We start from the raw sequence: 14916 nt of genomic DNA, 5'->3' as shown, positions 1-14916 counted from the left end.
AGACCTTCCTTTACTGTCCTCTAACTTGCTTCCCTTCAGGACCATTATTGTCACTGTACAGTGGTACCTCGGGTTACATACACTTCAGGTTACATACGCTTCAGGCTACAGACCCAGAAATATTACCTCGGGTTAAGAACTTTGCTTCAGGATGACAACAGAAATAGTGCGGCGGCGGCGCGGCGGCAGCGGGAGGCCCCATTAGCTAAAGTGGTGCTTCAGGTTAAGAACAGTTTCAGGTTAAGAAAGGACCTCCGGAACGAATTAAGTACTTAACCCGAGGGACCACTGTATAGGAGTTCCCTTTTCTATCTTCTTGTTTCGTGTGTGTGGTGTGTAGTGTGTAGTATACAGGCCTATTGTTTGTTTGTTTGTGTTTTTTCTGGTTACTTGCACATGCAGATCATACATATTTTATTTGGCATGTGCTTGTTTTTGCTTTTTAAAACAACTCTGTAAAAAATAACTTTTCTGAATCTATCACCCCATTCTTCTTGGCCTTCAAACAGCCAATCTTTCCCTCTAAACACATTAACAGAGGCCTATTCTCCACTAAGGGGGAAGGAATTGGGTGCCCCAGAATGAAGGAATAGGCTGCTGCAAGAGCTTGTACCAATTACAAAGATACACCTCTGCCATAACCAGGATCACAGCCATTGCAGTTAGTTTAGTTGACCTCGTTGATACCTATGAGCCTGATATCCTTGAGCTTTTTCTGCTGCATCAAACTCTCCTTCACCCATAAACATAATGAATTCTTATGGCTTGAATGAGAGCCATTTTCATGCAGGACTTGGGTTGAATTCTTGATTTTCTCTGAAATTTTCCAAGTCGCCATGTGGGTTTCTGCTCTCTCTGCCCTAACAGAGTGTGCCAAATCCTCTGAAAGCATCTATGCTTGCTGGAGGACTATTCTGCAATGTGCATTTGGAGTTCTGATCAGACAAACTCCCCCCACCCCCAACGTTGCTCTTAATGGTGAACTCCATGTTTCTTCCTCTGCTTCTCTGTAAATGTCAGAGCTAAGGATCCAGAGTGCTGTAGTCTGAATAAGAACAAGCAAAGATCCGGTGAAAAATGATCCAATATAAAATCTGTTTATTGCTCGCCATAGAAATTGCCCTTAGTTCTGACCTTTTGCTGCTGAAATGTCAGAATAAACAATATGAATGCCTTCCCACTATTGCAGGCTTGGGAGGTGGGCAGGAAGGTCCCTCTCTAAAAAGCAGGGATGGAGGTAAAAGCATTAAGATCAGCAAGCTTCCATTACGTGAGCAGCTGAAATTTATCACTCCTCTGGCAGTGAGGGTTACTTGAGTTCCTTCAGTTTAATGTTATTTCAGTGTAAAAAGAGAGCCAGTTTCTTTCAGCCTTCCCTTCTTTCTTATTTGCTTTTTCCTTGCCCTCTTTTATATGGTCTAAAGTGAGGAAGGGCAGTTGGTAGATCATCTGGGTAACCTATGTTGGTTGCGTCTTAAAAATTAAAATCAATAAAAATCTTAATAGTACAGTGGTACCTCGGGTTACATACGCTTCAGGTTACATACGCTTCAGGTTACATACGCTTCAGGTTACAGACTCCGCTAACCCAGAAATAGCACCTCGGGTTAAGAACTTTGCTTCAGGATGAGAGCAGAAATCGTGCTCTGGCGGCCCGGCGGCAGCAGGAGGCCCCATTAGCTAAAGTGGTGCTTCAGGCTAAGAACAGTTTCAGGTTAAAAACAGACCTCCGGAACGAATTAAGTACTTAACCCGAGGTACCACTGTAATGGTAAAAAGAGAGAGGAGGAGGCAGTTGGTGAGGTGGGCTGAGGAAGGAGCTGGAGGAGCACCAGAAGTTGTATGGTGGCATTTTTTATTTTATTTTAAAGGAGAGGCCTTGTTTATGCAGCAGATGCTCCCTTTGCAACTAATAAGAAAAAAGTACTGGCCCCTTTAGATGGAATGAGCATTATTTTAAGGAAGAACAAATCTGTGGAGGCTTTGAATAATATGTGAGGTGAGAACACAGCCTCTCTGGATTATCTGTGAGGAAGACTGAAGCTTTGATAGCTCATGTTTGTGTGTGTGTGTGTGTGGGGGGGGAGTGTATATTGCTCCCTAGTGGAAGTTGGTTAACCTCGGTGAAATTGACTCATGGCCTCAGCTGATTTGCTGTATTGGAAAAGCATTTGAAGCTGATAAACCTGGGGAATATAATCCATAAAGAATTCATTGAGAGTTGGAGGTTGGGTAGGCAGCAATGTCTGGTTCAGTATGTTTCATTCACCATCCTTTGTGTGCTACCTTCAGAGTAGGTGGATTTCTCTTTGAAGCACTTCTGGGAAGTTTGGTGTGGACAAGTGGAAGCAAAGCTGTTGCCTGCACTGAGTAACTAAGAGACCTGAATGTTGATCGTTTTATTACTTATTTAATAAAATTTACATACTGCTTGACTGTAGAGAAAACCTCAAAGCAGTTTACAAAAAAGATAAAGCAATAAAATTGTCACTTATAAAATGTACAACAATAAGTTAAAGCATACAAAAAGTTACAGCATACAATAGAAATAAATTTTAAGGACCCACACTCATACACATTTTCTAAACAAAATTAAAAAAAAAATTCCTTTCTGTAGCACCTTAGAGACCAACTAAGTTTGTTATTGGTATGAGCTTTCGTGTGGATGCACACTTCTTCAGATACACTGAAACAGAAATCAGAAGGGTGGTGGGAATGGGTGATTGGCTGATAGGTGTGGTAAACCTGTTGACGACTGTTAACAACTGCAATTTCTTACAGGAGAAAGCAATGGGTGAGATGGCTAAAAATAGCTTTATCATGTATAATGAGATAAGAATCCAATGTCACTATTCAGACCAGGTCTCTCCATGGTTTTAAGTTTGGTAATAAGTTGCAATTCAGCAACTTCTCTTTCCAGTCTATTTCTGAAATTCTTTTGTAATAAGACAGCTACTTTGAGATCTTGTATAGAACGTCCTGGGAGACTGAAGTGTTCTACTGGTTTCTCTGTCTTGTGATTCCTGATGTCAGATTTATGTCCATTTATCCTTTGGCGTTGTGTTTGGCCTGTTTGTCCAATATAGAGAGCTGAAGGGCACTGTTGGCATTTGAATGGCTAAAAATAGCTTTATCATGTATAATGAGATAAGAATCCAATATCTCTATTCAGACCAGGTCTCTCCATGGTTTTAATGGTTTACCACACATATCAGCCAATCACCCATTCCCACCACCCTTCTGAGTAATACCCCTCCCCACCCTCTCACTATATATAAGGGTCTGGTGACTTCTGTTTCAGTGTATCTGAAGAAGTGTGCATGCACACGAAAGCTCATACCAATGACAAACTTAGTTGGTTTCTAAGGTGCTACTGGAAGGAAAATTTTTATTTTGTTTCGACTACGGCAGACCAACACAGCTACCTACCTGTAACATTTTCTAAACAAATTTTATGACTTCAGCATCAGTGAGCATATGTGAATGAACCATTGTAGATCATTAATTTCATGCTGACGCATATCACTCCAAAATCACAAGGTTTTTCAGTTGCATTGGATTACGTAGGTTGTGAGTTATCAAATGTTGAGCACAGAAACAAGTGACGTGACTTGCAAGTGAAACTTCAGTCTTAATGTTTTGTTTGGTTGCATTTAGTATTGAAATTGCACTTGGTGAACGAAAAGGATCTAGGACTAGGCAGCAAAGCTCCCTCCCCCCCCCCTGTGTTTGTTTTTGTGTATGTGTTGGGGGGGGCCTATGGCACTAGCAAACTTGCAACTGAACAGGTCATGGCATTTCTGCACCACCTTGAATAGTAATAGGGCAGCCAATAACGCTTTCACATGATACTGAGTAGCAGATAATTAACACTTTTAGCTCCACACGACAGTCATCTGGTGCCCTTGTGAATACATCTCAGATGCTTTGCTGTGAAGGACACACATAAAAGTGATGCCCTTCTCTGGAAGGCAGGCTGATTATTGGTGAACTGTACTTTGCCCTGCGCAATTGGCTTTTTCAACGAATCATGATATTTACAAATCTTGCAGCTGTAAGATTTATAATTAAGGTAGCCGTACACTGTCACTGTGTCATGAAAGAAATGCGCACTGGTTGTGTTCAGGCATCTGTTTTCTGTTCTGGGGCAAGGACTTTGACAAAGTAAATTGCAAGCTAGTGGTGATTGATGGACAAAGATTTTGCTATGAACAGCTTGATGTGAGCCTTCTGCTTTCTTTGGCTGATCAATTTGATTGCCTAGTTGTTTACACAAGCTTAATTAACTCTGATAGATCTTGCATCAGGCCCCATCATAGATAATTATTTGTTTAGTGACATAAGAGTACGGATATTTTCCCCCTTAAAAATGGAAAGAAAAACTCTAATGATAGGAAAGCAGTGTTCTGGAAGGATTTTTTTCCCAGAAGAGAAGAAAGTTGGAAAAGTATGAAACTTATAAACTTGCCAAGCTGCCAAGGTGTAGCTTGCAGGTTTCCATTTCTACCACACGTGAAGACCAAGCAGCATGTGAGGTTGCTGTGTGAAGACACCAGCAGGCATCAGGATGCAGTGGCAGACCTACATTTTGGGGGCCCTGGAGCTTGAACTGTTGTGAATGCCCCTTCGCAACCAGCAATGAGGTCTGGGTAGCTACTCCTATCTTCTTCAGTGGGGTTGTTCCATGACGGATCACCAGATTTATTAATTTTTTAAATGAACTGCTACATCCCAGACTTTGTTTAAAACTTCTGTACTGGCTTATCTCACATGTCAAAGTCACTGGTGTGAATAGAGTTTCCTTATGCCTTATAGTTTTCAGGTTATGTGGGGAGGATGCATATTAGGGAAATGTATGCATGAATAAAGTCCCTTCTGGGGCCCCTCTGGGATTAGGGCCCTTGAAACTTGAGCTTCATTAGTTTCATAGTAGATTCGCCCCTGTCAGGGTGGTTTGCTAATGCAAGGTCCTTAGGGACATTCTGTTGACTTGGGTTAGGGGTGAGGGCCACATACTTTTTATCCTAACCTTTGTGGAGGATTGCACCTGCCGAGAAAGCACGAGGTAAAGTTTCGAACACTTTCTCTTTGTGACAACCATTAATATTGCAAGGGTTCCTAATCTTATTTTATTTTTAAAATGGTGTCCGTTGGCACCAATTATTCATTCACCCTGAACCCTTGAATAGTTAGGGTGCTGGTGAGACCACTCTTAGTTATTCAACTTGGGGCTAGCTTTCCTCCTGCAAGAAGTATTTCTCATTGTTCAGGTTTTTAGCCCTTCGGTATATATAATGCAAGGTTGGTGACAGCATTCTTTAATCCTCTAACTTGGGAAGGCTTTCTTCTGATCCTCCTGTGTTGTGGTTTTTATGTGTTGTATTGTTTTCATTGATTTTATGGCATTTTTTCTTACTTTACTGTATATTTTGTTTTTAATATGCTGTTCTCCACTTTGGGTGCCCTTGGGCCAAAAGGTGATAAACAAACTGTAATAATGTTGATAATATAATAATGGCGATGATGCTAATAAAAAAGTGATTTATCTGTGCATTAAATCCTCTTCCACATTTTTCTTGGCAGCTTGTAGACTACAGGGTCGAATTTAGTAAATGGTGGGTGACGGAGTTCAAGACCATCAAGTTTCCTTCCCATGGAACAGTCTTTGACTTTTACATTGACCCAGAAACAAAGAAATTTGAGCACTGGTCCAAGCTCATCCCCAAATTTGACTTTGATCCAGAAATGCCACTACAGGTAGGTAATTATGCTTATGTGTGTGTTTGTGAGACAATGTTAAACAAAGAGGTTGGTTAAGAATGTGAAAGCATATTGCCTCCTTTTTGCACATTGGTACTGAATGTTGCTTTATAATAGAGAATTGATGCTATGCCTACTAGAATGGCCATACAATCACCTATTGCAGGAGTGGTAGCCTTACCTGTGCTCCAGTCATTCATGGTGTTGCTGTTCAGTTCTGATCCCCTTCTCTGCTGCTACTTCCATGCTGCTGCTGCTGCTGCTCCTGGCTGTGCTTTTCCTTGTTTTTAGGTGGTTATAACGATTGGACAGTGCCTTTTCAATGAACTGGGCAGTGTACATTGAAAAGAAGTTCATGTAAAGGAGTGTGCTGGTGTACCCCTTCTTGCACGGAGGATGAATGGTTGTCTCTGACCAAATATTGAGATTGCAGATATTTGTGGATAACCATTTCACACTAAGTGTGTTACCTTGAACAGCCTTTATTCCCAGAGAAACAGCTGATATACTGAGGCTGTGGAGCACCTTTAGCAGCTTTCTGATCAGAGCATCAGATACACTGCACTGAATGGAACTGTGTGTTTGTTGGAGGGCATTCACAGATAATCAAGGATTCAGATAGGCAAGAAGCCCCCTGATGAATTCATTTTATTTACTGGTTCTGTTTCAAAGCCAATCTTTGCATTTTGTGATGCATAGTTCCTAGTTTTTGAGCACTTATGAGAGGCAGGTCTGATTTATCCTCTTTCGCGTATATTTATTATAGGCTGGTATTGAAGTTGTCATTTTGATAGAAAGTTGGATATCTGTACCATGGCCTGCAGGCCGTAGGGGGGCAGAGTTTGCCTGAAAAAAGGTCTCTACACAGAGAACAGCCTGTGATCCCAGGCTCTTAACTGAATCTCTCTGTTCTTGTTTCAGTGGGATTATTGTTTCAATGTATTGGCCTCTGACTAATGTTGTGCAAAGATGCTTGCAATGACAGGTTCTGATTCCATCTAGTTGGAAATAGCCAAATGAAATTATAACTGAGTTTAATAAGAAAACAGCATTTGGCTTATTCATCACTCTTAAGGAAATACACACACACACATACACACACATGCACACACACAATATTTTGTTTGCAGAGAGCAGGCATCTGACTGTGGCAAGCAGTGTTACTCAAAAGAGAGCTCAGTACGGGACACTGATGAAGTATATGTCCTTGCTGTTTTTCTCCTCTGCTCATTTCCCTTTTTTCCATCCACATTTTGACATTCTGCAACACACTTAGAAAATACAGTTCTTATTTTTGTGTGTCAGGATGTTCACAAGGGATACTGGCAATATAAGCATTCATTTGGTTTGATATTATCTGGTGCACATCACATGGCTATATTGCTGTCTAGGGCTGTGGGATTATTAAAGTCTCAAAATGGGGTCACCACTTGCCTTTCTGATATTCTTATTCCCCAGGCTCCCCCAAATGCTAGGTAAAGAGTGTGTGCAGATGACCTGCACTCCGCATAGCAAGTTACTTTTCTTTGGAAGGTGGGCTGTGGCTAATGCGCTGTTGTGCTTTTGTCTAAGCCCCTACAGTTGATTCAAGTCAGTGTTGTCCGCAATGAAAGGAAGCAAATGTTGCTGGTGTGAGTCAGTGAGGCTAGGAAGAAGCGTAACGGGTGGAAGTAGTTCTGTGAGTTCTGCAAGTTGGCCTTTCCTGACACTGAACACCTGGGAGAGGATTTTTGAGCCAACCAGGCCTACTTGGAATTTAACCTGGAAGGCATTAATGAACCAGTCCAATCTATGAGTTGCTGTTTGTGTTTCCAAATATACACCTTCTTAACAAGCTGCTTGTATTGAGTGGTTGGGTCTGTGTCTTTCCACATTTAAAAGACACACGTTTCTCTGTGTGTCAGGGGCTCAGGAGCAGAGGCACAGGAGGGGGAGGAAATAGAGACCGAGGGGGAGGAATCTGAAGGAAATGTTAGCGATGACAGCCGTCCGAGGTCTCTGAGTCTCTCCAGCGACTCGGAGGATTCACAGAAAGGGGCTCCCATGGTCAGAGCAAGGGGGGTGCCTAGGGGGACACCCCAGGAAGAAGGGGCAAGAGGGGACTCAGAGAGCAGCAGTTGGAAATCAGGACCAGCTTCTCCACCAGAGCGCAGTAGGGGGGAGGAGTCCCAGGCATCAGGATCAGGCGGCGCACCGCCAGCGGGAGGACATGAGTCAGGATTGGCCACAACTCCATCGGAGAGCGAGGAAACGGTCAAAAGGAAGGTCGGAGACTGGGCGCGCGCGCCAAGTTCAAATGTACAAGAGGGAGGCGCAGTGGGCAGCCCGGAGAGGGAGCCAGGTCCTAAAGCCCGCCGAAAGGAGGGAGGAGACTCAGGGGGGTCAGCGTCAGCGTCAGAAGAGTCCAGGACGGAAGGGACCCCGGGGGGGTAGAAGGACCCAGAGGAGAAAGGAGAGACGGAAGAGGTGGAGTAAGGTTAGAGTCTTAAACTGGTGTACAGGGGGCGGAGACTCAGATGGAGCTTCGCCGGTCTAGCCTCTAAGACGTAGAGCTGGGGCGCTCCGGTTTGGAAATGGAAACTGTACTTCAATAAAGACTTTTGTACATTACTGCCGGCTAGCGTTGGTCCTCTGTGAGCTGGGACCTGGAGCCAGCTCTGACACTGTGTGTCTGCAAATATTTTCTGTTTGCTTCCTTGTGTTTTGAAGCATATGCTACACTGGAAACAGCCCTAAGCGCAACAGCACTTATCGTTATCAGTGGTATCGTTATCAGTGGAGGGCTGGGGGAAGGGGCCACACTTCAGCTGATGCCACACAGTGCCAACTACCAGTTCCATGTTTCTGACTTGCCCTGCTTAGATATGTAGGGTGCTGTGGGGCTCACTACAGATACCTCTCATTCTCCCATCAGGCCTGCCTAGTACACACCACTGAGACCATCCGGGTGCGTTACTTCATGGATCAGCTCTTGGAGAAACGTAGACCAGTCATGCTGGTGGGAAATGCAGGCACAGGGAAGTCTGTGATTGTAGGAGATAAACTGTCTCTGCTGGATTCCGAGGAGTACCTGGTGAAGAACGTTCCTTTTAATTACTACACCACGTCTGCCATGCTGCAAGGTAAATAAGTAGGTGAAATGAAAAGGGTAAATTAAAAGGGAAGCTACTAAGGTAGAATAAATTGTGCTATGAGACACTCAGAATAAATGCATACTCCAAATAAAAGGGGGTTAAGAAGAAATTGTTGCGTGGCTGAACTGAAGTGTTGAAGCTGTTGTTCTGAGTTGCTTTTGCATTTTAAAATAGTTTCACATAAAGGAATACGGTAACTGGAAGCATAACAATCGCAACTCAGAGAGTAAACAGAATCCTTTGTCATGTTGGAGAGTAATCCATACATAAAAGGAGAGGGTAAAAAAAAAAAAAAGGTAAAGGACCCCTGACAGTTAAGTCCAGTTGCAGACGACTCTGGGGTTGCGGCACTCATCTCACTTTACAGGCCAAGGGAGCCGGCATTTGTTTGCAGACAGTTTTCCCAGGTCATGTGGCCAGCATGACTATGCCGCTTCTGGTGCAACGGAACACCAAAACCAGAGCAGCGCACGGAAACACCGTTTACCTTCCTGCTGGAGCGGTACCTATTTATCTACTTGCACTTCTGGTGTGCTTTCAAACTGCTAGGTTGGCAGGAGCTGGGACTGAGCAACCGCGGGGATTCGAACCGCCAACCTTCTGATCGGCAAGCCCAAGAGGCTCAGTGGTTTAGACCACAGCACCACCCACATCCCTAAAAGGAGAGGGTAAATTCCATCATATTTGTCAATTTATAAGTCAGACTAAATTTAAAGTGGTGAGTCTTAAAGGAGGAGGCTTTAGTGGGTGGTTCTCTAGACCAGATGGATAGGAGGTTGCCTGCTCTTAATGGGGTCACACTCCTTCTGAAAGAGCAAGTATGTAGCTTAGGGGTTCTTCTGGATCCTTTGCTATCACTTTTGAGGCTCAGGTGGCCTCAGTAGTGTCAAGTGCCTTCCATCAGTTTTAGCTGATGGCCCAGCTGCATCCCTATGTGGACAGCAATAGCCTAATTTCTCTTGTCTATGCTCTGGTAGCCTCTAGGTTAGATTACCTCAGTGTGTTATATATAGGGCTGCCTCTGAAGATGGTTTGGAAACTTCAGCTGGTGCAGAATTCAGCAGCCAGTCTGCTCACTGGGGCAAGACTGTTTGAGCATATTGCAGCAATCTTGATCTGACTGCACTGGCTGCCAATAAGTTTCCCGGCCCAATTCAATGTGCTGGTTTTGACCTATAAAGCCTTACATGGCTCAAGACCACAATACCTCAAGGACTGCCTCTCCCCATATAAACCATCCTGGACACTGCGTTCATCACCTGAGGCTCTTCTTCACGTGCCTCCTCTATGAGAGGTCCACAGGGTGGCAACACAAGAGCAGGCCTTTTCTGTGGTGGCTCCTTGTTTGTGGAACGCTCTCCTCAGGGAGGCTTGCCTGACACCTTCATTATGTATCTTTAGGCACCAAACAAAAACATTTCTCTATAACCAGCCCTTTGGCTGATTAACATTCTCTTTTAAATGCATTTGTGGGAGTTTTTGTTTTATTATGTATTTTGTATTCTCATTTTGTATTTTTATGTTGTGGAACCGCTCTGTGATAAATGATGTGAGCTTGATCCATATCCCTGCAACAGTGCCCTAAATAAGAGACAATTTCCTTTTTGCTTTTGTTTTGTTTGTTCTTCACTTCAGTGCTGTTGAGATTAAAATGGGCCTGAAGGAAGTGTGCATATGCCACTTCACTCAAATGGCTTTTTCATTGGCGGGAACCCAGTGTTAGTGCATTGTTTCGAATTGGGGAGTCAGATAGTGAGGGTTGGGGGTTTTTTTTACAGCACATTTGTTTGGCTCTAATTGAATATGCAAGTTAAATATTTTAGTATAAAAGGCACCATATGTGAAAACAGGAATGCCACTAATTCATACATTTTGCAGCAACAGAATAAGTAGTTCTAACTAGAAATATTTAGGCATGGAGAATGCTGCAGGTGATTTGTCACTGCTCACAGCTTCCTCTGTCTTTTAATAATCCCAGCTGGAAACCTGGTCATAGTTTAATAAATGCTGTGTAAACAATGCAGCTTCAGGTAGCGCATGCATATAGAAAATGCCCTGAGGGGGCCTATTCATGGTATCATTCTTCCAGTGTCTGTATTACAGTGGTCTGTTGTGTATATTGAATCATTTATAGGGATCTACCTGCCTTTAGGGGCACCAGTGCACCTGTTTGGGATAAATATACATTAAAGTCGGGGGGGGGGGGATGACGATGACAGGTGATGTCCAGACTATGCTCACCTTTTGAAAACTATAGATATATTGTGATCTCGATGGGATCCAGATCAGGGAGATCTTGAATTAAATAAACTTGGTGTCCCTCAGTTAAGGTGTATGGAGGAGGTGGAGAAAATATGCATATGCCTGAGAGCTGCTCCTGATTTCAGCATAACTCTAGAGTCTGAGTATGTATAATCTGAACAGGTTCACTGCAAAGGTGGATTTGGGGCAGCGCAACTGCTTCCGCCCTACTGGCTGCTGAGCCTAGTGAGCACCGCAGGGTGTTGCAAGTATCACATAGTGAATTGAGCAGAACGGAAGGCGAGCGATTAGCCCAGGGGTCTGCAAGGTTTACCTCGTCTGGGCTGGTTCACTCCAGCAGAGATCCCTCCATGGGCCGGATCACACATGCGCGCCCGTGATTTTTGACGCCTGCGCAAATGTGATTTCCAGTGCCATAGAAGCGAGTTTCCACACTGCGCTGGTTTAGCGCAGCACGCGGGGACTCACCGAGTGGGTGGCTCGGTTCAGGGGTGTCTCATGGGCTGTTTAAACGACCCCCATGGGCCGCTTGTGGCTCATGGGCCTTAGGTTGCTGACCCCTGGGTTAGCCTTTGAAAGACCAAAGTCTGCCCCTGCCCACTGTTAACATTTGAGTATACCTATGGCCTGGGGAACAAATGTCATGCATCTCTGATAGTTTCAGCAGCAAAGACTTCTTTTGAGAAAAAAATTGATCCACATTTCAAACAGAGGAAAGGTGTTAATTGTCATTAAAGTACAAACACATGCGTCATTTCATTTTCCAAATTCTGCTTGAAAGGGGTTGGAGTTTGTGAGAGTTCATAATGAGCCAAACCCATTGGTGTTTCTGTATATCTTTATTTGTAGGAAAATTTATAAACTGCCACTTAAGATAAGACTATCAGCAGGGTGTACAATAAAATAATAAAAACATCACAAGATTATAAAACCTTAGAGCACAAGTGAGCCCCAAGACACACACATTATAGTGCCAGAGGGAAAAGCTTTTTCTTGCTGTTGAGATGTAAACAGATAAATGGCAGCAACATTTCCCCCCATATTTACTTGGACGGAGAGTTATGGCCAGAGGCTGGGGCACAGAATCCGAATAAGTTATCCACAGGGTGGGTTAGTGTAAGAATGTGCCTCAGACATGGTTGCTGGTGTGTGCTGAACATGATTTATACCCCTTGCACCTTGGTTTATACTGCTTAGTGTTTAGATTTACTTGGTCCTGTTTTGCAGTTTATCATTTGCCGGCTATTTCTAACGGGTGTTTGTTTCACTCTTTTTAAAACTTAACAGTCAGCCAGAATAATAAATGACATTCCAGAGAGCTTCAGAGACACTGTTTGCCCAACATCAGTTTCAGGAGAAGGAAGAAACTACCCAATGCTTTCCTATAGCGCTGCATTACTGACCTAAGGGGGTCTGTGACCCACAGATCATATCTATCTGTTCACAGTCCTATCAGGGAGAACTGACCTCCTCATCACTAGAGTGACTGATTTAGTCACCATTTGCTCCAAGAATGTGTGTATTAGTATGGACGTGAAAGGGTGCTGGACCATGTCCCTATAATGAAGACTGGAAGACTCCCTTGCAGGAGTTCACAGGAAATAGCAAGTCTGTGAGGAAAAATGGCACAGTTTTTACAGGCACTATCCGCCTGCAGCCCTGCCTTCTTTCCTTGCAGCTCCAACTTAGCTTTCTTGGTTGCAAACATTATAGGGGAATTTGTGGCATTTTGAGAAGGTGCAAAATAATCCACAACTCTGAGACTTCTCACAGCCCTTTATACTGCTAGCATATTTTCAGGATTGTCTCGCTGATCGTGGGATCTGAAAACTCTTTACATGTTGCGTGCATTAATAGAAAAGCAGTTTTGAGGTTGGGATTTGGAGTGGAGAACCATCTTGGGGTGCATATATTTAATAATCTTGCTTCCTGTAACTTCTCAAATTCCATTTTCAGTGGGGTTTAAGGAGCATATTTGCCCTTGCCAGCACGTATCTGGAATTCTTCTTCTGGAAGGAGCAGCAGCTGGAAATGGTGTTTGGAGTGTAGAAATGGCTGGTGAGGAAAGGCCTTCCTCACATAGGAACCTGGAAAGCTACTTTATATCAGCTCAGACTACTGGTCCATTTAGCTTAGTACTGTCTACAGTGAGTCACAGTGACTCTGCACCTTTTCTGGCAGAGGTGTCTTCCATCACCTGCTACTTGATTTTTTCATTTTTACAGACGATCCCAGGGTTTGCACCGGAAACCTTTTGTATGCAATGCAAGTGCTGTATCACTGAACTTTGACCCCCTCTCCTCTTTACTTGTTAAAAATGGCTTTTTTCTGAAGCTGACCCCCCCCCCCCCGGGCCTCTATTAATGAAGGTCTATATATGTGACATGTAGTTAGCACCTTCAAATAAAACTGAAATTATTTGTGGTTTTACACATGCCACTAGATTCTGTGTTACATGATTACAGAATATGTTTAGTATCACATGACTGCTCCTGCATTGGTAAAGCACTGTCATGTTCCGATGCATGCTGCAAATGGAGATGGAAGGCCCCACCATTGATTGATTGTTTATGGGCATAAAATCTCTGATGAGCATAGCACCTCTAACACGCATATAGAGTATTGCCTGCTGGCAAGAGATTCCCACGCATTGTGGTGAAAAGTACCTGATCTACCCTTGCAAGGGCAAATGCAGGCAGATCGGATCTCTCCATTTAGTGAATGGGACATCCCACACATGCAAGAGATTTGTATGTCCAAACAAATGTTGAGTGATTAGGTGCAAATAATTCCACCCTGGGAAAGGTAACATGATGGGATGCTTCATGTGGCATCAAAGAGCTTTGTGTTTCTGCAAAATGTTTGCATTCCCCTGCACGGCCATGGTGCTTAGCAGATTTCCAGATGCAATTAACTGTAGAACATAATGCGTTTAATCCTAGAAAGATTCTGAAAAAGGCCACTGAGCCATCTAAATCCCATTTCAAGCTACGGAGCCTTGCACAAGGTTTCTTCATGTGGCAAACCTGCCCCCAGAGAATTCCACAGAAATAGATGTCTCTCAGCCCATCAGCCTCTGGGAAAGCACAGCAGATGCTTAATAACCCTAAAACACAGTGATTGTTTATTCCAGTATAATTGGGGTTTGAGTATCTGTGCAAGAGACATGTGGCTTTTGATATTATTGTGAGAGACATTCTCAGATTAAAATGCTGCTTTTACGAACATGTCATTTGATCTCTCAGTAATTGCATTTCAATTTGATATATCTTTTGCATACTTGTTAAATCCCTAAAAGGGATGTTTTCTATGTTAATTAGGCTCTAATTAAATGCATATTTGAAAGACATTCTCTCACTTCTAGAAATTTAATATTTTTTTTTGGGGGGGGGTGTTGTTTAAAGAGGAAGATTCCTCACCGACAGAGGTGTTATCTTGCACCCATCATTTCAGGATCTTTCTGTGCCACAAACTGTCAAGATGAGATGAATTCTTAGCAGTGGATGCTAAATACAAAACAAAAAGCATTTTTAATAACCTGCAAATATGTGATCAGTTTAGTGAAAAGCAAATGATAGCACGCCCTTAATAGCTTGGTGATTGTTGAGAAGTTCATTGTCAATTGCAAGATGCTGATCTTTGAAAACATTCTTGCAGGCTTTGCTACTATGATGAAAGGCTACTAAGAACTGCCAGTTGTTTTTTAATAAGGCAATAGAAAATTAGCAGTTTGTACCTTGTAATGTATATAAGCCAGTGC

The 14916-nt window shown here is 43.3% G+C and overlaps 1 protein-coding gene across 3 annotated transcripts in view; it reads left to right on the top strand.

The window, feature by feature from the left end:
• DNAH9 (dynein axonemal heavy chain 9) overlaps positions 1 to 14916 on the top strand; it is a 210106-nt gene that overhangs the window by 63028 nt on the left and 132162 nt on the right. For all 3 annotated transcript variants that reach the window (XR_013391852.1, XM_077924329.1, XM_028717200.2), the window contains exons 37-38: positions 5584 to 5757; positions 8675 to 8882. Coding sequence is in view for 2 of the 3 variants with exons in the window: in XM_077924329.1 (XP_077780455.1) it covers positions 5584 to 5757; positions 8675 to 8882 (382 nt within the window). In the remaining variant the exon portion in view is untranslated. The remainder of the gene's footprint in view (positions 1 to 5583; positions 5758 to 8674; positions 8883 to 14916) is intronic.

The sequence above is a fragment of the Podarcis muralis genome, chromosome 2 (genome assembly GCF_964188315.1).
Source record: "Podarcis muralis chromosome 2, rPodMur119.hap1.1, whole genome shotgun sequence".
Taxonomy (NCBI): domain Eukaryota; kingdom Metazoa; phylum Chordata; class Lepidosauria; order Squamata; family Lacertidae; genus Podarcis; species Podarcis muralis.
Note: the sequence above shows the minus strand (reverse complement) of the source record. Positions and strands in the feature narration are given on the sequence as shown.